General features: G+C 42.7%; 1 protein-coding gene across 2 annotated transcripts in view; it reads right to left on the reverse strand.

Annotated features, from left to right (window-relative positions):
* LOC128642390 (mitochondrial import inner membrane translocase subunit tim16) overlaps positions 1-27,500 on the reverse strand; it is a 353,230-nt gene that overhangs the window by 85,474 nt on the left and 240,256 nt on the right. For both annotated transcript variants that reach the window (XM_053695146.1, XM_053695144.1), the window contains exons 11-16: positions 19,371-19,428; positions 17,106-17,251; positions 16,616-16,711; positions 8,497-8,613; positions 7,656-7,752; positions 702-877 (exon numbers count right to left, since the gene is read on the reverse strand). In XM_053695146.1, the coding sequence (XP_053551121.1) occupies positions 702-877; positions 7,656-7,752; positions 8,497-8,613; positions 16,616-16,711; positions 17,106-17,251; positions 19,371-19,428 (690 nt within the window). The remainder of the gene's footprint in view (positions 1-701; positions 878-7,655; positions 7,753-8,496; positions 8,614-16,615; positions 16,712-17,105; positions 17,252-19,370; positions 19,429-27,500) is intronic.

Raw genomic sequence — 27,500 nt, forward strand, 5'->3', positions numbered from 1 at the left:
GCTGTCAGTAAGATAAGACAGAATGCTGATGTATTCCCCTTTATGAAACTCTGCCAAGAACCGTTTTGATGAGTAATGGAAAACTCAATTGGAAGTTAGTAAAGTAAATATACAATCATATTAAAATAATTTGGATTATCTCTTTTTTTTTTGTGGTTTTGTTTCTGCTCTACTTACCCCAAAAGGGGATTGCTGTGTTTTAACATAATACCAGAAGCAAAATGTTTGAGATATTGCATATGTAATTTGCATATCTTACCCAGAATCCTCTGGTGCAGTGGTAACAATATATATAGTACTTCTGGAGAAAGCCAAGCAGGGATACTTGCCTAGATGTGCTAATTGCCTATGCAACAAGTCTATCTATCTATCTATCTATCTTAGAGTTTAATAGAATAATTTCAATGCACAGAAAAGTACAGCATGAGGTCTGAAGTAGATAATTGACCTTTATGTTGCCATTTGAAATAGCTGATTTTGCCCATTTAAACCAACAACTATACTAAAAATGTCAATACTACAAAATTGGCTATAAAAAGCTATATAAACAAACAGCAGCAGCAAAAATCAACATCCTAGTGAGGGTGGGAGAAAAAAAACAGCCCACTTGAAAGAGTGTTACTGCAGCTGATTCGAATACAATTAACTATAATCAGCTGTTTGCCTTAGTATGCTTTAAGTGCTTCTGCTATCTCATTTACCTCCAATACAGCAATCTGCCCCCCTGGGCCAGACAGTGGTAGTGCCAGCCTCTCGTGGTTCAGGCAGAATCCGTCACTTTCCCCCGGTGTGCTCTGGCTCACTCCCCTGAGGTTGGTGATGTGATTGTCACGGTGTAAAACTGTTCCCTGAGTGTGACGGAAACGCGAGCTGGGACCTGAGATGAAAAGTTATCAGTGAGAAGGAAAGACCACCCATACCATTATAATAAGTGCATATGAAGAAGCACATGGCCGGACTATTATCCAACAGACATTTGTCCGACTGACATTTTTGTGACGGATAATATTTCGACAGATAAATGGCTGTCGGATAACAGTCCAGCCACAAGATAGATAAGGATAGCTAGAGATCAAAAGATAGACAGACAGATAGACAGACAAATAAAAGCACTTTGTGGGTGGTGGAGCCCATGGTTAGGTTCCCAGAGACGGTGGCGGCGCCTGAGGCTCTGATTAGAAGAGAGCACTCTGGAGCGTATATGCCCTCGCCCGACATCGGAACACAGTCCCTCGGACATATGTCTGACGTACAAATGTGCTTCGGCATTCTGTCCGTCTGCATTTTTTTCCGAGCACTGTAGAAGCATCATAATACCAACCAAAAAAAAACCTTAAAACATTTTTACTTTTAATATTAAATACAAATATAGAAAAAAACACATATAAGGCAAGAGGTTTGTACATTTTTAGCATATTAATATTATACCTAAAATAATGTGTCACTAAAGTTGTCACAAACATTTTAACGTATTACAGTGAGGACTATATTTACATGTATGTATGTATGTATATATATATATATATATATATATATATATATATATATATGTGTGTGTGTGTGTGTGTGTGTGTGTGTGTGTGTGTGTGTATATATATATATATATATATATATATGTGTGTGTGTGTATTTATATATTTATTGTTGGGTCTTTCTTTTTCTATCAAAGTAAAAAAAACAGAATTTATGTTTACCTGATAAATTACTTTCTCCAACGGTGTGTCCGGTCCACGGCGTCATCCTTACTTGTGGGATATTCTCTTCCCCAACAGGAAATGGCAAAGAGCCCAGCAAAGCTGGTCACATGATCCCTCCTAGGCTCCGCCTACCCCAGTCATTCGACCGACGTTAAGGAGGAATATTTGCATAGGAGAAACCATATGATACCGTGGTGACTGTAGTTAAAGAAAATAAATTATCAGACCTGATTAAAAAACCAGGGCGGGCCGTGGACCGGACACACCGTTGGAGAAAGTAATTTATCAGGTAAACATAAATTCTGTTTTCTCCAACATAGGTGTGTCCGGTCCACGGCGTCATCCTTACTTGTGGGAACCAATACCAAAGCTTTAGGACACGGATGAAGGGAGGGAGCAAATCAGGTCACCTAAATGGAAGGCACCACGGCTTGCAAAACCTTTCTCCCAAAAATAGCCTCAGAAGAAGCAAAAGTATCAAACTTGTAAAATTTGGTAAAAGTGTGCAGTGAAGACCAAGTCGCTGCCCTACATATCTGATCAACAGAAGCCTCGTTCTTGAAGGCCCATGTGGAAGCCACAGCCCTAGTGGAATGAGCTGTGATTCTTTCAGGAGGCTGCCGTCCAGCAGTCTCATAAGCCAATCTGATGATGCTTTTAATCCAAAAAGAGAGAGAGGTAGAAGTTGCTTTTTGACCTCTCCTTTTACCAGAATAAACAACAAACAAGGAAGATGTTTGTCTAAAATCCTTTGTAGCATCTAAATAGAATTTTAGAGCGCGAACAACATCCAAATTGTGCAACAAACGTTCCTTCTTTGAAACTGGTTTCGGACACAAAGAAGGCACGACTATCTCCTGGTTAATGTTTTTGTTAGAAACAACTTTTGGAAGAAAACCAGGTTTAGTACGTAAAACCACCTTATCTGCATGGAACACCAGATAAGGAGGAGAACACTGCAGAGCAGATAATTCTGAAACTCTTCTAGCAGAAGAAATTGCAACCAAAAACAAAACTTTCCAAGATAATAACTTAATATCAACGGAATGTAAGGGTTCAAACGGAACCCCCTGAAGAACTGAAAGAACTAAGTTGAGACTCCAAGGAGGAGTCAAAGGTTTGTAAACAGGCTTGATTCTAACCAGAGCCTGAACAAAGGCTTGAACATCTGGCACAGCTGCCAGCTTTTTGTGAAGTAACACAGACAAGGCAGAAATCTGTCCCTTCAAGGAACTTGCAGATAATCCTTTCTCCAATCCTTCTTGAAGAAAGGATAGAATCTTAGGAATCTTTACCTTGTCCCAAGGGAATCCTTTAGATTCACACCAACAGATATATTTTTTCCATATTTTGTGGTAAATTTTTCTAGTTACAGGCTTTCTGGCCTGAACAAGAGTATCAATAACAGAATCTGAGAACCTTCGTTTTGATAAGATCAAGCGTTCAATCTCCAAGCAGTCAGCTGGAGTGAGACCAGATTCGGATGTTCGAACGGACCTTGAACAAGAAGGTCTCGTCTCAAAGGTAGCTTCCATGGTGGAGCCGATGACATATTCACCAGATCTGCATACCAAGTCCTGCGTGGCCACGCAGGAGCTATCAAGATCACCGACGCCCTCTCCTGATTGATCCTGGCTACCAGCCTGGGGATGAGAGGAAACGGCGGGAATACATAAGCTAGTTTGAAGGTCCAAGGTGCTACTAGTGCATCTACTAGAGTCGCCTTGGGATCCCTGGATCTGGACCCGTAGCAAGGAACCTTGAAGTTCTGACGAGAGGCCATCAGATCCATGTCTGGAATGCCCCACAGTTGAGTAATTTGGGCAAAGATTTCCGGATGGAGTTCCCACTCCCCCGGATGTAATGTCTGACGACTCAGAAAATCCGCTTCCCAATTTTCCACTCCTGGGATGTGGATTGCAGACAGGTGGCAGGAGTGAGTCTCCGCCCATTGAATGATTTTGGTCACTTCTTCCATCGCCAGGGAACTCCTTGTTCCCCCCTGATGGTTGATGTACGCAACAGTCGTCATGTTGTCTGATTGAAACCGTATGAACTTGGCCTTTGCTAGCTGAGGCCAAGCCTTGAGAGCATTGAATATCGCTCTCAGTTCCAGAATATTTATCGGTAGAAGAGATTCTTCCCGAGACCAAAGACCCTGAGCTTTCAGGGGTCCCCAGACCGCGCCCCAGCACATCAGACTGGCGTCGGTCGTGACAATGACCCACTCTGGTCTGCGGAAGGTCATCCCTTGTGACAGGTTGTCCAGGGACAGCCACCAACGGAGTGAGTCTCTGGTCCTCTGATTTACTTGTATCTTCGGAGACAAGTCTGTATAGTCCCCATTCCACTGACTGAGCATGCACAGTTGTAATGGTCTTAGATGAATGCGCGCAAAAGGAACTATGTCCATTGCCGCTACCATCAAACCTATTACTTCCATGCACTGCGCTATGGAAGGAAGAGGAACGGAATGAAGTGTTTGACAAGAGTTTAGAAGTTTTGTTTTTCTGGCCTCTGTCAGAAAAATCCTCATTTCTAAGGAGTCTATTATTGTTCCCAAGAAGGGAACCCTTGTCGACGGAGATAGAGAACTCTTTTCCACGTTCACTTTCCATCCGTGAGATCTGAGAAAGGCCAGGACTATGTCCGTGTGAGCCTTTGCTTGAGGAAGGGACGACGCTTGAATCAGAATGTCGTCCAAGTAAGGAACTACTGCAATGCCCCTTGGTCTTAGTACCGCTAGAAGGGACCCTAGTACCTTTGTGAAAATCCTTGGAGCAGTGGCTAATCCGAAAGGAAGCGCCACGAACTGGTAATGCTTGTCCAGGAATGCGAACCTTAGGAACCGATGATGTTCCTTGTGGATAGGAATATGTAGTAACGCATCCTTTAAATCCACCGTGGTCATGAATTGACCTTCCTGGATGGAAGGAAGAATTGTTCGAATGGTTTCCATTTTGAACGATGGAACCTTGAGAAACTTGTTTAAGATCTTGAGATCTAAGATTGGTCTGAACGTTCCCTCTTTTTTGGGAACTACGAACAGATTGGAGTAGAACCCCATCCCTTGTTCTCCTAATGGAACAGGATGAATCACTCCCATTTTTAACAGGTCTTCTACACAATGTAAGAATGCCTGTCTCTTTATGTGGTCTGAAGACAATTGAGACCTGTGGAACCTCCCCCTTGGGGGAAGCCCCTTGAATTCCAGAAGATAACCTTGGGAGACTATTTCTAGTGCCCAAGGATCCAGAACATCTCTTGCCCAAGCCTGAGCGAAGAGAGAGAGTCTGCCCCCCACCAGATCCGGTCCCGGATCGGGGGCCAACATTTCATGCTGTCTTGGTAGCAGTGGCAGGTTTCTTGGCCTGCTTTCCCTTGTTCCAGCCTTGCATTGGTCTCCAGGCTGGCTTGGCTTGAGAAGTATTACCCTCTTGCTTAGAGGACGTAGCACTTGGGGCTGGTCCGTTTCTACGAAAGGGACGAAAATTAGGTTTATTTTTGGCCTTGAAAGACCTATCCTGAGGAAGGGCGTGGCCCTTACCCCCAGTGATATCAGAGATAATCTCTTTCAAGTCAGGGCCAACCAGCGTTTTCCCCTTGAAAGGAATGTTAAGTAGTTTGTTCTTGGAAGACGCATCCGCTGACCAAGATTTCAACCAAAGCGCTCTGCGCGCCACAATAGCAAACCCAGAATTCTTCGCCGCTAACCTAGCCAATTGCAAAGTGGCGTCTAGGGTGAAAGAATTAGCCAATTTGAGAGCACGGATTCTGTCCATAATCTCCTCATAAGGAGGAGAATCACTATCGATCGCCTTTACTAGCTCATCGAACCAGAAACACGCGGCTGTAGTGACAGGGACAATGCATGAAATTGGTTGTAGAAGGTAACCTTGCTGAACAAACATCTTTTTAAGCAAACCTTCTAATTTTTTATCCATAGGATCTTTGAAAGCACAACTATCTTCTATGGGTATAGTGGTGCGTTTGTTTAAAGTAGAAACCGCTCCCTCGACCTTGGGGACTGTCTGCCATAAGTCCTTTCTGGGGTCGACCATAGGAAACAATTTTTTAAATATGGGGGGAGGGACGAAAGGTATACCGGGCCTTTCCCATTCTTTATTTACAATGTCCGCCACCCGCTTGGGTATAGGAAAAGCTTCTGGGAGCCCCGGGACCTCTAGGAACTTGTCCATTTTACATAGTTTCTCTGGGATGATCAAATTCTCACAATCATCCAGAGTGGATAATACCTCCTTAAGCAGAGCGCGGAGATGTTCCAACTTAAATTTAAATGTAATCACATCGGGTTCAGCTTGTTGAGAAATTTTCCCTGAATCTGAAATTTCTCCCTCAGACAAAACCTCCCTGGCCCCCTCAGACTGGTGTAGGGGCATTTCAGAACCATTATCATCAGCGTCCTCATGCTCTTCAGTATCTAAAACAGAGCAGTCGCGCTTACTCTGATAAGTGGGCATTTTGGCTAAAATGTTTTTGATAGAATTATCCATTACAGCCGTTAATTGTTGCATAGTAAGGAGTATTGGCGCGCTAGATGTACTAGGGGCCTCCTGAGTGGGCAAGACTGGTGTAGACGAAGGAGGGAATGATGCAGTACCATGCTTACTCCCCTCACTTGAGGAATCATCTTGGGCATCATTTTCAGTATCACATAAATCACATCTATTTAAATGAGAAGGAACCTTGGCTTCCCCACATTCAGAACACAGTCTATCTGGTAGTTCAGACATGTTAAACAGGCATAAACTTGATAACAAAGTACAAAAAACGTTTTAAAATAAAACCGTTACTGTCACTTTAAATTTTAAACTGAACACACTTTATTACTGCAATTGCGAAAAAGTATGAAGGAATTGTTCAAAATTCACCAAAATTTCACCACAGTGTCTTAAAGCCTTAAAAGTATTGCACACCAAATTTGGAAGCTTTAACCCTTAAAATAAAGGAACCGGAGCCGTTTTTATCTTTAACCCCTTTACAGTCCCTGGTATCTGCTTTGCTGAGACCCAACCAAGCCCAAAGGGGAATACGATACCAAATGACGCCTTCAGAAAGTCTTTTCTATGTATCAGAGCTCCTCACACATGCGACTGCATGTCATGCTTCTCAAAAACAAGTGCGCAATACCGGCGCGAAAATGAGGCTCTGCCTATGATTAGGGAAAGCCCCTAGAGAATAAGGTGTCTAAAACAGTGCCTGCCGATATTATTTTACAAAAATACCCAGATTAAATGATTCCTCAAGGCTAAATATGTGTATATATGAATCGATTTAGCCCAGAAAATGTCTACAGTCTTAATAAGCCCTTGTGAAGCCCTTATTTACTGTCTGAATAAAAATGGCTTACCGGATCCCATAGGGAAAATGACAGCTTCCAGCATTACATCGTCTTGTTAGAATGTGTCATACCTCAAGCAGCAAAAGACTGCTCACTGTTCCCCCAACTGAAGTTAATTCCTCTCAACAGTCCTGTGTGGAACAGCCATGGATTTTAGTAACGGTTGCTAAAATCATTTTCCTCTTACAAACAGAAATCTTCATCTCTTTTCTGTTTCAGAGTAAATAGTACATACCAGCACTATTTTAAAATAACAAACTCTTGATTGAATAATAAAAACTACAGTTAAACACTAAAAAACTCTAAGCCATCTCCGTGGAGATGTTGCCTGTACAACGGCAAAGAGAATGACTGGGGTAGGCGGAGCCTAGGAGGGATCATGTGACCAGCTTTGCTGGGCTCTTTGCCATTTCCTGTTGGGGAAGAGAATATCCCACAAGTAAGGATGACGCCGTGGACCGGACACACCTATGTTGGAGAAATATATTACACTTCTGATACTGAGAACCAACCCAGAACCTGATGTCACTGATCAACCTTCAATTTAACTCACAACTTTTTTTCAGGTAATGAAGGGCTGTCTGTTGTTGTCTTACCCAAAATGCTTTGCAGTGATCGCTGGCTTGTGCTTGAGACAATTCCGCTAGACGGGGAGGTGAGAGAACTGGTGGGAGAGGACACGGCACTGCCCTCCTGATGGGTGAAAGAACATGTGGTGATGTAAGGTTTATACACAGCTTATAAAACAGCAATTAGGCACTTAGCAGTCTTAGCTGCATCTACATCTGCATACAAAATAAATGTATAAGCATTTAAAATGTCATTTAATCCTGACCCGTATTTAAAAATATTCCTGAGACATATTTTGAGGCGGGGAGAACAGGCCATATTTCTGACAGATGCCCCAGACTTCACTATAATCATCTGGTGAACATGGGAAGAATAGTCTCTCTCTCTCGATTTAAGGCCCCTCCAGGGCTTGACAAATCAGAGAGCCAAGGAACTGTAGTTCCTAAAATGTTACCCCTATCGCCTAACTTTTTAAAATTTTCTACATATGTAGATTCCTTGGCTGGGTCTAAGAAAAATGTATGGGTGGCTACTCAGTATTCTGGCTGGCTCATACATTTCAGATAACGTTGTTAACCTATGGCTAAATTTTATTCTAGCACATAAAGGAAGAAATATTTAATGTGCTTTAGTATAATACAATTGGAAGGGGTAAACAGAGCAAAGTTACACATATACACTGTATATATTAAAAATAATACACATGCAGTATACTTACGTATAAAGATATTGCTTAAGGGGTCTGTGCTCTGTAATATTTGCTTCAATAACATGTTACCTCAACTTACGGATATCTGGCACATACTGTAACAAATAATACAATATAAAGAATACTACAAACCGCGCTATAGTGGAGCGCATACTCACGCTCGGCTCTGCATCTGGTGACACAATGTCCTGTTCCCGGCGATTATTCACAGCCACTTTGCTGGAGTTATAGGAATGACCAGGCTTGTAGGAGGGATCTAAGGAAACCTTTTGAACCTGCAGATAACAAGCATATGATATAACCCATTGTATGATGATCTGCTGAGAAAAATGAATAACATAAAGCAAGGAGCTTTGTATAACGGGAATGGTAGAATGTTAAAGAACGTTATCATCAGCAGAAGTAAGGCCGCTAGTGTGATGAAAACTGCACTCTGCAATCACTGTAATTCATTGTACAGTAGGAGCAATTCTATGGCATATGACTCCTCTTGAAAATGGTAATGTAATAAGCTGTTTGTACAGAACGCTGCAGGGAAGCTGTCCTTGGTGTCATCATTAAAGAAAAAGGCTAAACTCTGCATAAGTATCAAAGAGTGCAATGCTCTGCGGAGAGGTATAGATATTATGATACTCAGAGGAAAGGCACAAATATTTTGTTTCTTTGAAAAATGGACGCTCATGTACTGACAAAAAAAAAAATCTGTTTGTGGGAGATGTCCTGTGAGCCAGTGAGCAGTCTGTTACTAGTGATGAGTTGGGCACTTCTATTTAAAGGGACAGTCTATTCCAGAATTTTTATTGTTTAAAAAGATAAATAATGCCTTTATTACACATTTCCCAGTTTTGCATAACCAACACTGTAATATTAATATACTTTTTACCTCTGTGATTACCTTGTATCTACTAAGCCTCTGCAGCCAATCAGTGCCCTCTCATAAGTAACTTCACGGGCATGAGCACAATGTTATCTATATGACAAACATGAACTAGCAGTGTCTGTGAAAAACTGTCAAAATGGACTGAGCTAAGAGGAGGCCTTCAAGGGCTTAGAAATGAGCAAATTTGATGAAAAAACTAAATTTATGCTTACCTGATAAATTTCTTTCTCTTGTGGTGTATCCAGTCCACGGGTTCATCCATTACTTGTGGGATATTCTCCTTCCCAACAGGAAGTTGCAAGAGGACACCCACAGCAGAGCTGTCTATATAGCTCCTCCCCTAACTGCCACCCCCAGTCATTCAATCCGAAGACAAGCAAGAAAAAGGAGAAACTATAGGGTGCAGTGGTGACTGTAGTTTAAAAATAAAACACTTGCCTTAAAGTGACAGGGCGGGCCATGGACTGGATACACCACAAGAGAAAGAAATTTATCAGGTAAGCATAAATTTTGTTTTCTCTTGTAAGGTGTATCCAGTCAACGGGTTCATCCATTACTTGTGGGATACCAATACCAAAGCTTTAGGAAACAGATGAAGGGAGGGACAAGGCAGGAACTTAAATGGAAGGCACCACTGCCTGCAAGACCTTTCTCCCAAAAATAGCCTCCGAGGAAGCAAAAGTATCAAATTTGTAGAATTTAGAAAAAGTATGAAGCGAAGACCAAGTCGCCGCCTTACAAATCTGTTCAACAGAGGCCTCATTTTTATTTATAAATATTTTTATTGAGACAAACAGAACAAAATAAAGTAATACAACTCCACAAGAGTATGTGCATAGGAATTACAAACATATAAAGGTAAACAATAAGTCTTAGATATTGGTATGATGATGATTAGCTTGCTCTTTCCACATACGTAGTTTTTCATTTGTTGGAGAGCATAGAGGTGGGGTTGCTCAGAAAGGAGTATAGGGTCTCTTTTTAATATTATATGGAATATTATGAATATAAGTTAACAAAGTTATATCCCTGCTTCGTAATGGGATAGGGCAAGAAAACCACTCCCTGTAGACTGAAGTGGGTTTTGAGTGATAATATAGTGAGAGATCTGCGAGTCTACTTGTGGTAGAAAATACATTTATCTAATAGCTGGCGGGGACTTTTTGGATTAATCATGAAGTCTGTATCGAAAAAGGGATATAACTTAACAAGAATATTGTGAGAGAAGGAAAGATTACAGCAGACAAGAGCCGCTTGGATTAAAGAAAAATGGGTATAGGACCCAGTATAGGGGGGGGGGGGGCGGAGCTATAATAGAATTCTCTACATGGAATGTAGCTGATATAAAAATGTAAAAGTATAAAAAGGGGGGGGGGGGGATAAACCTGGTAAGTACTCTGGATATATGGTTAGAGTCTAAAGTGCGGGGGAGGGAAACTTGCTGGTGCATAACTAGATATTCCCCAATCTTAACCATGGTGAATTTGCAAAGACTTAAAAAATAAGGGGTAGTAAGGACATTCAACCGTAACAGAGTCTCTAGGGTGGCAAATATTAAACAGACCAACATTAGTTAAGCATAGTTATCGTATGTTATACTGTCAATATATCTAGATAGAACAGAGTAAGGCCAAGCTAGAATCAGGGAACTTTTAAATTGAACTCCAGCCAACCTGAGTGACATAAGCGTTAACAGCAAACTGGCTGGTAGTCAATCTGCGTGTAGGGGGAGTAATTGTCGGTGTCTAGCTTGGCGAAACAAGGTAACAGTTAAAAGTAAAACAAGCTTGGCTACCTCCTAAATTGTTTGACATCTAGAGTTGCTATGATATAGGGCTAAACAGTTATACAGACTAACTTCTCATAATCTATAAATATCAAGCATGCACTGAAACTTTTTGAGCAACATGGTTATCAGCAACTCACATGCAGAGTTTACAAGAAGTCCAAATATACTAAGATAGCTATCTGGAACAAGTATGGAGTATGTAGTAATATATGCATCCTGCTATAGTGAACTACTTATGTTTGTGAGCATAACTGATAGGCAGTCCATCCTGTTGTATATTTATAGAAAGCAGCAAGCTCCTCTCATCTTATTAACACTCACGGATGACCAGGCTGAACGACCCGGAGTTCCCAGAACACAGAGTGCAATTATATAGAGTAGCAATTAAAAGAGGTAAAACAAGTCACATAAGTGCGGTGGTACAGGGGAATATATAAAGCATACAGAGACAACGGGTTGTGAGGGACTAGTGCTAAATATAACAAATAATACATGCTAGTATTAGTGAGGTTTAAGGACTAAAGAGAAGTTCCCCATCTCTCAGAGTTATAGCTAGTCATTTAAGGGTCAGACTAGTACATAATGAAGATCTTATAGTGAGGTAATGTGGCCCAAATGGTAGCAGTGAACATAACCTCAACATGGACCGGTCACAGTCTGAAAGTCAGGAAGAATTTAGCCAATCCCTGCCTTATGGAACTCAACTGTTGATGGGATGTAATATTCTGCTGGTTGCCGAATCGGTACATCTCTCTCCTGAGATCGTCCAGAGTTGACTGAGCTATGCGGTACCTGTATTCAAACTCCCGGTTGGGAGGACTGGTAGAGTAGAGCATTCAGCATGTCTCTGAGCTGGAGTGGCTGCGCGGCAGCAACCATCGCAATCCAGGGCTCTGGGTAGTAGCGGGAGAGCGGCCTCAATTGCAAAGTCTCGGGGAGCGGTGAGGTACCCGCAATCCTTGAAGCTTGTTTAACAGTAGACTGGTCTCTGAGACTCACGTAGTGCTGCCTGACGGCCTCCGGGCGGGTCACAACACTCCTCTGCTGCGGCGTCTCCCTCGGAACTTGTGGGAGGTATTTGGCGAGATCTATAAGCGCCCAGGGAAATTTCCTGAAGGTCAGTGTAGTGGGCCTCCGATTGATGCGGCACCCTGTCTCCCTCTTGTACTGCAGGCTCCATGTCTCAGGAAGAGGTGCGGGAACAGTATGTGAGGTGCGTCCCGGGAGTGTTATAGAGATTGACCCCTGTAGCTGCCTCAGTAGTTCTCGGCCCCGACACCAGTAGGAAGATAGAGGAGGGAGAGAGGTTAATAGAGGGGAGGGGGATTCGGGGGGGTTCCGCAGCTCCGAGCGTAGCAACAATAACAATATCACTAGGCACAGCAGGTGCAGTAAGATTACTGTTAGAGACAGTCTGGTTGCAGGTCCAGGTCTTGTCCCGTTAGTGTATGAGCTTGGGACCCGTCATGCGGTGATGCTGTAGCTTAATCCGCCTTTATAAGGAAGAGGATAAGATCTAAGATGGCGGCTTGTTCATCTGAGGCTCAGAGCTGCTTCATGTCGGAGCTTTGTGCTGGAGCCTGCTTTCTATAGTCTCTGCTCAAGCGTCCCTTAGTAAGACATGTGTATAGATATAAAAATTAAGGCTTTGCCTAGGGAATAATGGCATTAAGTGGCTCAATATAGGATTAGGTGGAAGACCTCTGTGTAAAAGCGTCTGCTCTGCTTGGCGGTTAGCTCCGCCCCCGAGGCCTCATTTTTAAAAGCCCATGTGGAAGCTACCGCTCTAGTGGAATGAGCTGTAATTCTTTCAGGAGGCTGCTGGCCAGCAGTCTCATAAGCTAAACGGATTATGCTTCTCAGCCAAAAAGAAAGAGAAGATGCCGAAGCCTTTTGGCCTCTCCTCTGTCCAGAGTAGACAACAAACAATGCAGATGTTTGACGAAAATCCTTAATAGCTTGTAAATAAAACTTTAAAGCACGAACCACGTCAAGATTGTGTAATAGACGTTCCCTCTTTGAAGAAGGATTAGGACACAGTGACGGAACTACAATCTTATTAGATACCACCTTAGGAAGAAATCCAGGTTTGGTACGCAACACTACCTTATCTGTATGGAATATCAGATAAGGGGAATCACACTGTAAGGCAGATAACTCTGAAACTCTTTGAGTCGAAGAGATAGCTACCAAAAACAGAAATTTCCAAGATAAAAGCTTGATATCTATGGAATGCAGAGGTTCAAACGGAACCCCTTGAAGAACTTTAAGAACTAAATTTAAACTCCATGGCGGAGCAACAGGTTTAAACACAGGCTTGATTCTAACTAAAGCCTGACAAAACGCTTGAACGTCTGGAACATCTGCCAGACGCTTGTGCAGAAGAATAGACAGAGCAAAAATCTGTCCCTTTAAGGAACTAGCTGACAATCCCTTCTCCAATCCTTCTTGGAGAAAGGATAATATCCTAGGAATCCTGAATTTACTCCATGAGTAACCCTTGGATTCACACCAATGAAGATATTTACACCATATCTTATGATAGATTTTCCTGGTGACAGGCTTTCGAGCCTGAATTAAGGTATCAATGACCGACTCGGAGAAACCACGTTTTGATAAAATCAAGCGTTCAATCTCCAAGCAGTCAGCCGCAGAGAAATTAGATTTGGATGTTTGAATGGACCTTGGAGTAGAAGGTCCTGCCTCAGCAGCAGAGTCCAGGGTGGAAGGGATGACATGTCCATCAGATCTGCATACCAAGTCTTGCGTGGCCACGCAGGTGCTATCAAAATCACTGAAGCTCTCTCCTGCTTGATCTTGGCAATCAGACGAGGGAGGAGAGGAAATGGTGGGAACACATAAGCCAGGTTGAAGGACCAGGGCACTGCTAGAGCATCTATCAGCGCTGCCTGGGGATCCCTTGACCTGGACCCGTAACAAGGAAGCTTGGTGTTCTGACGAGACGCCATCAGATTCAGTTCTGGTTTGCCCCATAGTTGAATCAGCTGGGCAAATACCTCCGGATGGAGCTCCCACTCCCCCGGATGAAAAGTCTGTCGACTTAGAAAATCCTCCTCCCAGTTCTCTACTCCTGGGATATGGATAGCTGAGAGATGGCAAGAGTGAACCTCTGCCCATAGAATTATCTTTGAAACCTCCAACATTGCCAGGGGGCTTCTTGTCCCCCCCTGATGGTTGATATAGTTGTGATATTGTCCGACTGAAATCTGATGAACCTGACCGCAGCTAGTTGAGGTCATGCCTGAAGAGCATTGAATATCGCTCTCAGTTCCAGAATGTTTATCGGAAGGAGGGCTTCCTCCTGAGTCCACGAACCCTGAGCCTTCAGGGAGTTCCAGACTGCGCCCCAGCCCAGAAGGCTGGCATCTGTCGTGACTATAGTCCACTCTGGCCTGTGGAAACTCATTCCCCTGGACAGATGGACCCGAGAGAACCACCAGAGAAGAGAATCCCTGGTCTCTTGATCCAGATTTAGCAGAGGGGACAAATCTGTGTAATCCCCATTCCACTGATTGAGCATGCAAAGTTGCAGTGGTCTGAGATGTAGGCGGGCAAACGGAACTATGTCCATTGCCGCTACCATTAGGCCGATTACTTCCATACACTGAGCCACTGACGGCCGAGAAGTGGAATGAAGAGCACGGCAGGAAGTTAGAAGCTTTGATAACCTGACCTCTGTCAGAAAATTTTTCATTTCTATTGAATCTATCAGTGTTCCTAGTAAGGAAACTCTTGTGAGAGGGGAGAGAGAACTCTTTTCTTCGTTCACCTTCCACCCGTGAGACCTCAGAAAGGCCAGAACAATGTCCGTATGGGACTTGGCGATTTGAAAAGTCGACGCCTGTATCAGAATGTCGTCTAGGTAAGGAGCCACCGCTATGCCCCGTGGCCTTAGAACCACCAGTAGGGACCCTAGAACCTTCGTAAAGATTCTTGGTGCCGTGGCTAACCCGAAGGGAAGAGCCACAAACTGGTAATGCCTGTCTAAGAAGGCGAACCTGAGGAACTGATGATGATCTCTGTGAATCGGAATGTGGAGATAAGCATCCTTTAAGTCCACGGTAGTCATATATTGACCCTCCTGGATCATAGGGAGGATGGTTCGGATAGTCTCCATCTTGAAGGATGGGACCCTGAGAAATTTGTTTAGGATTTTGAGATCCAAGATTGGTCTGAAAGTTCCCTCTTTTTTGGGAACTATAAACAGATTTGAATAGAAGCCCTGCCCCTCCCTTGGAACTGGGTGGATCACTCCCATAACCAGCAGGTCTTGAACACAACGTAAGAATGCCTGTCTCTTTATCTGGTTTACAGATAATTGTGAGAGATGAAATCTCCCCTTTGGAGATGAAGCTTTGAAGTCCAGAAGATATCCCTGGGAAACAATCTCTAATGCCCAGGGATCCTGGACGTCTCTTGCCCAAGCCTGGACGAAGAGAGAGAGTCTGCCCCCCACTAGATCTGGTCCCGGATCGGGGGCTACTCCTTCATGCTGTCTTAGAGGCAGCCGCAGGTTTCTTGGCCTGCTTCCCTTTGTTCCAAGCCTGGTTAGGTATCCAGACTGGTTTGGACTGGGCGAAATTTCCCTCTTGTTTTGCATTAGAGGAAACTGAAGCTGCGCCAGTCTTGAAGTTTCGAAAGGAACGAAAATTATTCTGTTTGGTCCTTAACTTATTGGACCTATCCTGAGGAAGGGCGTGACCTTTTCCTCCAGTAATATCAGAAATGATCTCCTTCAGACCGGGCCCGAATAGGGTCTGTCCCTTGAAGGGGATGTTAAGAAGCTTAGACTTTGAAGTAACGTCTGCTGACCAGGACTTAAGCCATAGCGCCCTACGCTATGGCAAATGGCAAAACCTGAATTCTTAGCCGTTAGCTTGGCTAAATGAAAAATGGCGTCAGAAATAAAGGAGTTAGCTAACTTAAGAGCTTTAATCCTGTCTAGAAATAAAAATACTGAACATACCTCAGTTTTCCCATATTCATCAGTTATGTGTGAGAACAGCAATGGACCTTAGTTACAAACCGCTAAGATCATCAAATCTCCAGGCAGAATTCTTCTTCTAATTTCTGCCTGAGAGAAAAACAGTACAACGCCGGTACCGTTTAAAAATAACAAACTCTTGATTGAAGGTAAAACTACACTAAGTCACCACATATCTCTTGATACTTCCTTTCTTGTCAAGAGTTGCAAGAGAATGACTGGGGGTGGCAGTTAGGGGAGGAGCTATATAGACAGCTCTGCTGTGGGTGTCCTCTTGCAACTTCCTGTTGGGAAGGAGAATATCCCACAAGTAATGGATGAACCCGTGGACTGGATACACCTTACAAGAGAAAAGTAAATTAGAAAGTTGTTTAAAATGGCATGCCCTATATGAAATTTTAATTTTGACTAGACTGTCCCTTGAAATTTATAAAGCTCTGTCTTAACCTTGTGTCGTGCAAAAATGTGGTATTCTAATGAACCTCTGGGGTTGAAGATTGGTCTCAATACCCCAGTGTAGTGATTCAATAGTGATACAGCTCTGGTCTGTTCCTACAAGTTGGTTGTGCAAAACACTACACAGAATACTAATGAGATTCTCACCTGCTTGTTGTCTCCATCCCACCAGCTCTGAGCTGAGAGCGCGGAGGAGCAGCCATTCGTGTCTGGAAATAGATCTTTCTGGAGCTCCTGTACGGACTAATAAAGACAGTGTCAGACACATAAGAGAGAGGGTATCACAGACAGACTAATGAGAGTTAGAGAAAGTCTGTCAGTATACATTGTATATGTTCTGAACCAACAATGAACATGCGCCACAAATGCTATACGTATATAACTTTATATATATATATATTATTAACTGGTGTTTATTGTCTTAAAAAAAGACCTATCATGGGCCAAAACTCTGATGTTGATATAAATGATTTATTATTATTATTATTATTATTAGCAGAACTAAATCTTCTTTGATGCAGAGTCTGTGTTAGACAAATAATAATCTCTGGAGGGCTTCTTTATGTTTCTGATGGATAACTATGGTATATACGAAGGTAAAAATCTAGGGGTCCTCACTGAGTAATAAGCAATGTACCTTGCGTGGGACGCTGTAACTGATGGGAATAATGAACTTGTCCGTCAGCTGCAGGAGACGCAGAAGTTCACAGCTCATAACATCAAGACGAATCTTAGGAACCAAAGCCAGACCACGAGACTGCTCCTCTGTGACGCACTGGGAAACTGAGAGACAAGGGAGAATCGTTCAAACACACAAGACGCACTGCATTGGTGCGAGATGACAAGTGCCACCCAGCGATATCATAAAGGAAAATCGGGGGGGGGGGGGGGGGGGGGGGGGGGCAAGGGAGCATCACCACATCAGTGACATGTTAGAAACAGGAGAGATATAACTAATGACAACCTATAACAAGAATTGTCATCTCTGGGTAACCGTTAGACAGAAAGACACCAAGCAAGATTTTTCCACACTAAATGATGGGAAACAAAGGGGGGTACAAATTTGAAGACACTGATATTCAAATCATTGACAGACCAATGAAAAACGGACTTCCTGGCCTCGCAGTCCGTCAATATACTATAAAAAAAAAAAAAAAGAGGACGGACTCGCAAAGTGCCAACGAATAGCAATTGTCTCCCATAGGAAATAATAGGGATCACGGCTTCTGCAAAGGTCCACCAACCTCGCCACTTTCAGCAGGCGGGGGGGGGGGGGGGGAGGGGGACACGAACATTTCAAATAATAACTGTAACACCTACACTACCTGACTCACACTGAAAAGGTGGCTGAAACCCTATACCTAACCTGCACGGCTGCCCTTGGAATATATTGCAATACTCTGCAATGTATCCTAAGTAAAATCTATTCTAAAAAAGCCTACATTAAAAAAATAATTAAAAAAAATGATGCCCTAAGAAAGACATTTTGTTGGGCATTGCCCTGCTAAGTCTAACAACTCTTTTGCCCCCCAAAAAACCCTATTCTAAAAAAAAAAGGGGGGGGGGGTTTGCCCAAAAGAGCTGAAATTACTTTAGGGCAACGCTCTACCATATTCTCTTTTCAGGGATAGGGTTTTGTTTTGTTTTTTTATTTATTATTATTAGGGTTTTTTTTTAGGATAGTTTTTTTTGTAGGGGTGGGAAGTTTGCTTTGGTTTTAGATTAAGGATTTTTGTGACAAGTAAAAGAGTTTAATCGCTTTAGATCACTGGTTTTCAAACCTGTCCTCAGTCTCCCTAACAGGCCACATTTTGAGGTTATCCAAACTGGAGCACAGGTGAAATAATCAGCTGATTAGTAACCATGGTTATTTTACCTACTCTCATTCAATGTAATTGTGAAAACCTGGCCTGTTGGGGAGGCCTGAGGAGAGGTTTGAAAACCGGTGCTTTAGTGCAATGCCCTACAAAATGTCCTTTTAGAGTAGGTTTTAGTGTTAGTAAAGGGTTTTTCATTTTTGAGTGGGCTTTTTTTTTAAGGCTACTTTAGTTTTAGGATAGGCATAACTGTTTTATTTTTTTTTATTTTTTTTATAGTACTTTTTTCTGTATGTGCTTTTTTTTTTAATGTTAGTGTTTTTTAATTTTGGTGTTAAGTTAAGGGTCTTGGGGGGTTAGCTGTTAGGTAGTTAAGTAGTGTAGGGGTAGTTTGAGTTGGGCGGTTGTAGTGGTTTAAAGGTTAGGGGGTTTCGTTAGTTTAGGGGTTAATAGGTTAGGGGGTTTCTTGCGGTGGTGGGTTGTGGTGGTTTAGGGTTAATAGGACAGGGGTATTTGTGTTGCGGTTTGTGGTGATTTAGGGGTTAATAGGGTGGGGGTATTGTCGGTATAGGGGTCAAGTAGTGTAGTTGTTAATGCGGTGGGGGGTTATGGTTTTTTAGGGGTTAATAGGGAAGTTTATCGCGCTGGGCTATTGACAGTTTAGGGGTTAAGTAGTGTAGGGTTAGTTTGTGGTGGTGGGTTATATCGGTTTAGGGGTACATAGGTCTAGTTATTAGACTCAGTGCTAGATATAAAAAGGGATGCTTTACTTTACATCGGCAATTTTGGTGCTGATACTGCTTGGAATATTTTGCCAGCATTGCCACCCATTGCGATGTATAGTAAAAACGCCCCTTGGTGATGCTGAAATGTCGGCATTTTTTTAATATGTTGTCGGCTTTCTCAACATTGCATCAAATCCCTTCTGAACATATCGCCACATCGCAGCACTTTTGATCATCAGGGCCTCAGTGACAAAAGGGTGTATCACATAATATGAATGACAGAGTAGTGATGCAAGAAAAATAAAACAAATCCATAGATGATGTCACAATGTGAAAAACAGAAATAAAAGATGATCGTACTCTGTGTGAGAGCAGGTGGCTCTGTACCAACTTCCATACAGTATATAGATCCTTCACCCTGTAGGAGAAACAGATTAGATATGAACAAGACAGACATAGTGGGGTCTATTGCAGTTTCTAAGAAGAACTATTAGAACAGATTTGCAGATGTTTTTCAAATTCATGGCTATTCTAATCCATTATAAAACCTAACTCCACGGGAGTGAGCACAATGTTATCTATATAGCGCACATGAACTAGCGCTGTCTAGCTGTGAAAAACTGTCAAAATGAACTGAGATAAGAGGCGGCCTTTAAGGGCTTTGAAATTAGCATATGAGCCTACCTAAGTTTAGCGTTCAACCAAGAATACCAAGATAACAAAGCAAATTGGATGATAAAAATAAATTGTAAAGTTGTTTAAAAGTGCATTCCCTATCTGAATCATTAAGGTTTAATTTTGACTAGACTGTCCCTTTAAAGGGACATAAAAGTCCACTAGGATGGGATTTATGTAATTTACTGATAAGTAAGCGAGGATTTTGAATAGTATAAGTACCGTTAATACTACTGAAAGATTATGTTGTTATTGTATTACAGAGGACAAACTGGGTACTATTGGGTTAAAATGTTTAAAGGGCCATGATACCCAAATGTTGAAACACTTGAAAGTGATGCAGCATAGCTGTAAAAAGCTGACTAGAAAATATCACCTGAACATCTCTATGTAAAAAAGAAAGATATTTTTACTCAACATACTCCTTGATAAGCCTAACACGGCTGCTGCCTCTAAACTTCTATCCCTTACCACCTCTTTAGGCCTGTCCCAGTGGACAACATATCCAACACACTGTGAAGGCAACTCCATAGACCTGGTCTTCACAAATCTCTGTGCTGTTTCCAACTCTCTTAACTTCCCCTTTCCTCTCTCTGACCACCATCTATTAACATTCTCTCTCACTCTACCTGCTACATCTTTGCAAGCCCCCAAAAAACTGCTACCTCACAGGAATTTAAATGACTTGGATCTCACAGACTTTTCCACTCAACTGAGTCCTCTGCTCTCTGACATTTAATCCCTCTCTTGCCCAACCCTCGTGAGTCTACAGTATAATTCGGCACTAAAATCAACACTTGACAAAACTGCACCCTCCACTCTTCGACGTACATCAATCACTCGACGGCAACCGTGGCACACTAAACAGACCAGATATCTTCAGCGATGCTCACGGGCCGCTGAACGGCAGTGGAGGAAATCACGCACCTTTGCTGATTTCCAACATTATAAATTCACCCTTAAGTCCTACAACTCTGCGCTCAGCCTGGCAAAACAAGTCTATTTCTCCTCCCTCGTGTCATCTCACGCATCCAACCCCAGAAAACTGTTCTCAACCTTTAACTCCCTTCTACGTCCGCCTGCCCCCCCGCCCACTACCAACCTCACTGCTCAAATTATTGCTGATCACTTCAAAAATAAAATTGACACCATTAGAAAAGAGATCTGCACCTCGCACCCCACAAACCCAGCGATCCTACCCACCCCTTCTATTAACAAAAATCTATGCTATTTCCCTCCTGTAACAGAGGAAGAAGTCTCTGCACTCCTATCCTCGGCTCATCTCACAACCTGCCCACTTGACCCTATTCCTTCACGACTTATTCCCCTTCTCTCTGCTTCACTAACCCCTGCCCTAACCCATCTCTTTAACCAATCCCTCACTGCTGGCACATTTCCTGACACATTCAAGCATGCGTCAATCATACCAATCCTAAAAAAGCCCTCGCTTGACCCCTCCACGCCTTCTAACTATCGACCGGTCTCCTTACTTCCCTTTGCTTCAAAATTATTGGAACGACTAGTCTATAATCGGATAACTCAATTTCTCACAACTAACTCCTTACTTGATCCACTACAATCTGGTTTCCGCCCTAAACACAGAAACCGCTCTTGCTAAAGTAACAAATGACCTGTTATCAGCCAAAGCAAAAGGCCATTACTCATTACTAATTCTTCTTGACCTGTCCGCAGCTTTTGACACAGTTGACCATCCTCTCCTCCTAAAAATACTACATTCATTTGGCATCCGAGACACAGCCCTCTCCTGGTTTGCATCATATCTTTCAAACCGCTCGTTTTCAGTTTCCTTTAACAACATATCTTGTGATCCTATGCCTCTCTCAGTTGGAGTACCGCAAGGCTCTGTCTTGGGTCCCTTGCTTTTCTCTCTTTATACATCCTGCCTTGGAAAACTTATAGCCTCCTTTGGATTCCAGTACCACCTATATGCTGATGATACCCAAATCTATCTTTCCTCTCCTGATATCTCTCCCTCTTTACTCAACCAGATTTCTGACTGCCTCTCTGCAATTTTCTCTTGGATGTCTTCACACTACCTCCAACTCAATCTGTCCAAAACTGAGCTGCTTCTTATTCCCCCCCTCTTCGAGACATCCGACACCTGACATTTCTCTGATGGTTGGAGACTCTATTCTCAACACCTCACCCCAGGTCCACCGCCTTGGGGTCACACTAGACTCAGAACTCACATTCAACCCACATATACAAACACTTACCAAATCCTGCCATTCACACCTACGCAACATTTCCAGAATTCGTCCCTTCCTTACTCAAAATACTACAAAAATACTTATTCATTCCCTCATCCTGTCACGCATTGATTATTGCAATCTACTCTTAAATGGCCTTCCAAAACACCGCCTCTCCTCCCTCCAATCTATTATGAATGCTTCTGCTAGACTCATCCACCTAAGTCGACGATCTACATCAGCTGCTCCGCTCTGCCAGTCTCTACACTGGCTCCCCATACACTCCAGAATACAATTTAAAGTATTAGCCCTAACCTACAAAGCACTCAACAGTCTAACTCCCAACTATATTTCCTCTCTCATCGTGAAACACTCCCCATCCCGTCCTCTTCGATCAACCTCTGACCTATGTCTCTACACTCCTGTTATCTCTACATCCCACTCCCGCCTCCAAGACTTCGCACGTGCTGCTCCTGTCCTCTGGAACTCTCTACCCCGCTCCATCAGACTGTCTCCAACCTTGTATAGCTTTAGAAGATCCTTGAAAACCTACCTATTCAGAGAGGCTTACCATCTCTCCTCCATCCCGCATCCGAACCAAGCTAATACATGTACATGAACTGCCTGACTCACTGCTGCAAATTCAACCGATGTAACAAGCTACCCCAACCTTATGTCTCTGCACCCTAAACCTATAGACTGTGAGCTCTCCGGAGCAGGGCCCTCTTCATCCTGTGCTAGATTTGTTTAGTCTTGTTATGTTTTGTATTGTATCACAGATCTTTGTCATTGTATACCCCTATCATTGTACCCAGCGCTACGGAATTTGGCGGCGCTATACAAATAAATGATGATAATAATAATAATAACTCAAAATGTCCTCAGTAGCCACATCCCATTGTAAATTACTTCTAAGCAGCAAATCAGTATGTCTGACCTGGGACAGCTAAGGGAGTGAGCTTACGTGCCCTCTCATGTTATTTCCCTATTCAGTTTAAGGAAGTTTACTATGAAATCTCATGAGAGTTAAAGGGACAGTCTACACCAAATTTTTTCTTATTTAAAAAGATAGATAATCCCTTTATTACCCATTCCCCGTTTTTGCATAACCTACACAGTTATATTAATATGCTTTTTATCTCTGTGATTACCTTGTATCTAAGCCTTTGCAGACAGTCTCCTTATCTAAGTGCCTTTGACAGACATGCAGTGTAGTCAATCGGTGAAGACTCCTAAATAACTTCACGGGAGTGAGCACAATGTTATCTATATGACACATGTGAACTAGCACAGTCTAACTGTGAAAAACTTTCAAAATGCTCTGAGCTAGGAGGCGGTTTTCAACTGTTTAGAAATCAGTTTGAGCCTATCTAGGAATACCACCAAGGGAACAAAGCAAATTTGATGATAAAACAGAATTTATGTTTACCTGATAAATTACTTTCTCCAACGGTGTGTCCGGTCCACGGCGTCATCCTTACTTGTGGGATATTCTCCTCCCCAACAGGAAATGGCAAAGAGCCCAGCAAAGCTGGTCACATGATCCCTCCTAGGCTCCGCCTTCCCCAGTCATTCGACCGACGTAAAGGAGGAATATTTGCATAGGAGAAATCATATGATACCGTGGTGACTGTAGTTAAAGAAAATAAATTATCAGACCTGATTAAAAAACCAGGGCGGGCCGTGGACCGGACACACCGTTGGAGAAAGTAATTTATCAGGTAAACATAAATTCTGTTTTCTCCAACATAGGTGTGTCCGGTCCACGGCGTCATCCTTACTTGTGGGAACCAATACCAAAGCTTTAGGACACGGATGAAGGGAGGGAGCAAATCAGGTCACCTAGATGGAAGGCACCACGGCTTGCAAAACCTTTCTCCCAAAAATAGCCTCAGAAGAAGCAAAAGTATCAAATTTGTAAAATTTAGTAAAAGTGTGCAGTGAAGACCAAGTCGCTGCCTTACATATCTGATCAACAGAAGCCTCGTTCTTGAAGGCCCATGTGGAAGCCACAGCCCTAGTGGAATGAGCTGTGATTCTTTCAGGAGGCTGCCGTCCGGCAGTCTCGTAAGCCAATCTGATGATGCTTTTAAGCCAAAAGGAGAGAGAGGTAGAAGTTGCTTTTTGACCTCTCCTTTTACCAGAATAAACAACAAACAAGGAAGATGTTTGTCTAAAATCCTTTGTAGCATCTAAATAGAATTTTAAAGCACGAACTACATCCAAATTGTGCAACAAACGTTCCTTCTTTGAAACTGGATTCGGACACAAAGAAGGCACGACTATCTCCTGGTTAATGTTTTTGTTAGAAACAACTTTCGGAAGAAAACCAGGTTTAGTACGCAAAACCACCTTATCTGCATGGAACACCAGATAAGGAGGAGAACACTGCAGAGCAGATAATTCTGAAACTCTTCTAGCAGAAGAAATTGCAACCAAAAACAAAACTTTCCAAGATAATAACTTAATATCAACGGAATGTAAGGGTTCAAACGGAACCCCCTGAAGAACTGAAAGAACTAAATTGAGACTCCAAGGAGGAGTCAAAGGTTTGTAAACAGGCTTGATTCTAACCAGAGCCTGAACAAAGGCTTGAACATCTGGCACAGCTGCCAGCTTTTTGTGAAGTAACACAGATAAGGCAGAAATCTGTCCCTTCAAAGAACTTGCAGATAATCCTTTCTCCAAACCTTCTTGAAGAAAGGATAGAATCTTAGGAATTTTTATCTTGTCCCAAGGGAATCCTTTAGATTCACACCAACAGATATATTTTTTCCATATTTTGTGGTAGATTTTTCTAGTTACAGGCTTTCTGGCCTGAACAAGAGTATCAATGACAGAATCTGAGAACCCTCGCTTTGATAAGATCAAGCGTTCAATCTCCAGGCAGTCAGTTGGAGTGAGACCAGATTCGGATGTTCGAACGGACCTTGAACAAGAAGGTCCCGTCTCAAAGGTAGCTTCCATGGTGGAGCCGATGACATATTCACCAGGTCTGCATACCAAGTCCTGCGTGGCCACGCAGGAGCTATCAAGATCACCGATGCCCTCTCCTGATTGATCCTAGCTACCAGCCTGGGGATGAGAGGAAACGGCGGGAATACATAAGCTAGTTTGAAGGTCCAAGGTGCTACTAGTGCATCTACTAGAGTCGCCTTGGGATCCCTGGATCTGGACCCGTAGCAAGGAACCTTGAAGTTCTGACGAGAGGCCATCAGATCCATGTCTGGAATGCCCCACAACTGAGTAATTTGGGCAAAGATTTCCGGATGGAGTTCCCACTCCCCCGGATGAAATGTCTGACGACTCAGAAAATCCGCTTCCCAATTTTCCACTCCTGGGATGTGGATTGCAGACAAGTGGCAGGAGTGAGTCTCCGCCCATTGAATGATTTTGGTCACTTCTTCCATCGCCAGGGAACTCCTTGTTCCCCCCGATGGTTGATGTACGCAACCGTCGTCATGTTGTCTGATTGAAACCGTATTCCAAAATCTCCTCATAAGAAGAATCTTTATTGAGCGCCTTTTCTAGTTCATCGAACCAGAAACACGCTGCTGTAGTGACAGGAACAATGCATGAAATTGGTTGTAGAAGGTAACCTTGCTGAACAAACATCTTTTTAAGCAAACCCTCTAATTTTTTATCCATAGGATCTTTGAAAGCACAACTATCTTCTATGGGTATAGTGGTGCGTTTGTTTAGAGTAGAAACCGCCCCCTCGACCTTGGGGAATGTCTGCCATAAGTCCTTTCTGGGGTCGACCATAGGAAATAATTTCTTAAATATAGGGAATTGAGACCTGTGGAACCTCCCCCTTGGGGGAAGCCCCTTGAATTCCAGAAGATAACCTTGGGAGACTATTTCTAGCGCCCAAGGATCCAGAACATCTCTTGCCCAAGCCTGAGCGAAGAGAGAGAGTCTGCCCCCCACCAGATCCGGTCCCGGATCGGGGGCCAACATCTCATGCTGTCTTGGTAGCAGTGGCAGGTTTCTTGGCCTGCTTTCCTTTGTTCCAGCCTTGCATTGGCCTCCAGGCTGGCTTGGCTTGAGAAGTATTACCCTCTTGCTTAGAGGACGTAGCACTTGGGGCTGGTCCGTTTCTGCGAAAGGGACGAAAATTAGGTTTATTTTTGGCCTTGAAAGACCTATCCTGAGGAAGGGCGTGGCCCTTGCCCCCAGTGATATCAGAAATAATCTCTTTCAAGTCAGGGCCAAACAGCGTTTTCCCCTTGAAAGGAATGTTAAGCAATTTGTTCTTGGAAGACGCATCCGCTGACCAAGATTTTAGCCAAAGTGCTCTGCGCGCCACAATAGCAAACCCAGAATTTTTCGCCGCTAATCTAGCCAATTGCAAAGTGGCGTCTAGGGTGAAAGAGTTAGCCAATTTGAGAGCATGAATTCTGTTAAACACCAAAAAACTCTAAGCCATCTCCGTGGAGATGTTGCCTGTACAACGGCAAAGAGAATGACTGGGGAAGGCGGAGCCTAGGAGGGATCATGTGACCAGCTTTGCTGGGCTCTTTGCCATTTCCTGTTGGGGAGGAGAATATCCCACAAGTAAGGATGACGCCGTGGACCGGACACACCTATGTTGGAGAAAAGTAAATTGGAAAGTTGTTTAAAATTGCATGCCCTATCTGAATCATGAAAGTTTAGTTTTGACTAGACTGTCCCTTTAAGTCAAATCTCATGAGATCACAGTAAAAGAGTTCATGACCTCAGCACTGCTGATGCTGATTGGCTGCTGTTTATTTATTCATTTTTTTTTTTTACCTGCAGCTGGGAGCAGCCGAGTTATAACTTTTTACACAGAACTTACTCTGCTGAGCTGAGGAGATTGTGAGCTAAAATATCTTTCTTTTTTACATAGAGATGCTCAGGTGATATTTTCCTGTCAGCTTTTTACAGTTATACTGCATCAGTTTCAAGTGATTTAGCATATGAGTATTATGTCCCTTTAAGACTATATAGATAATTTGGAGAGACTTTATCTAACATGGACAATTTATGTAAAGTTTGGAAAGTAAAGCACTTTTTATATGTTTTTATTTATCAAACTAGTTTGTAATAATAAAAATTATTTTCAGAATTTAAAGATTATTTTTATATCTTTTACATATCCTCTTAATTTGAGAAATTGCTATTTGATTCTTGCGCAGATACTAAATGTGGATCAAGTGAAGCCACCAATTACCAACTTACTGCCCATACTGAGCATACCTAGGTATATTTTTCAATAAACTAATAATAGCAGTTATCCCTTTAAACCGGTAACCACATGCAAGCAAAATACTTTTTGTTAAATAATCCTGCAATAAGCCAATGTCAATTTAATAATAAAGAAGTAGGTAATCCAAGTTGCATCATAAGATACTGTATGTTATAAATGTTGAAGCCATATAAACATCCATGGCTTGGGAAAATCATCAAAACATAGCGTTTATTATGTGAGTACAAATAAAACAACACACCTATTCAGTACATGCATTCCTCTGACCGCCCTGAGTTACCTGACGCGTTTCGCCGAATATTTAACAAAGAGTTATCTTTGCGGTGGAAGTTTAATATGGCTTCAACATTTATAACATATTTCATGATGCAACTT

The sequence above is a fragment of the Bombina bombina genome, chromosome 11 (assembly GCF_027579735.1).
Source record: "Bombina bombina isolate aBomBom1 chromosome 11, aBomBom1.pri, whole genome shotgun sequence".
NCBI classification, from domain to species: domain Eukaryota; kingdom Metazoa; phylum Chordata; class Amphibia; order Anura; family Bombinatoridae; genus Bombina; species Bombina bombina.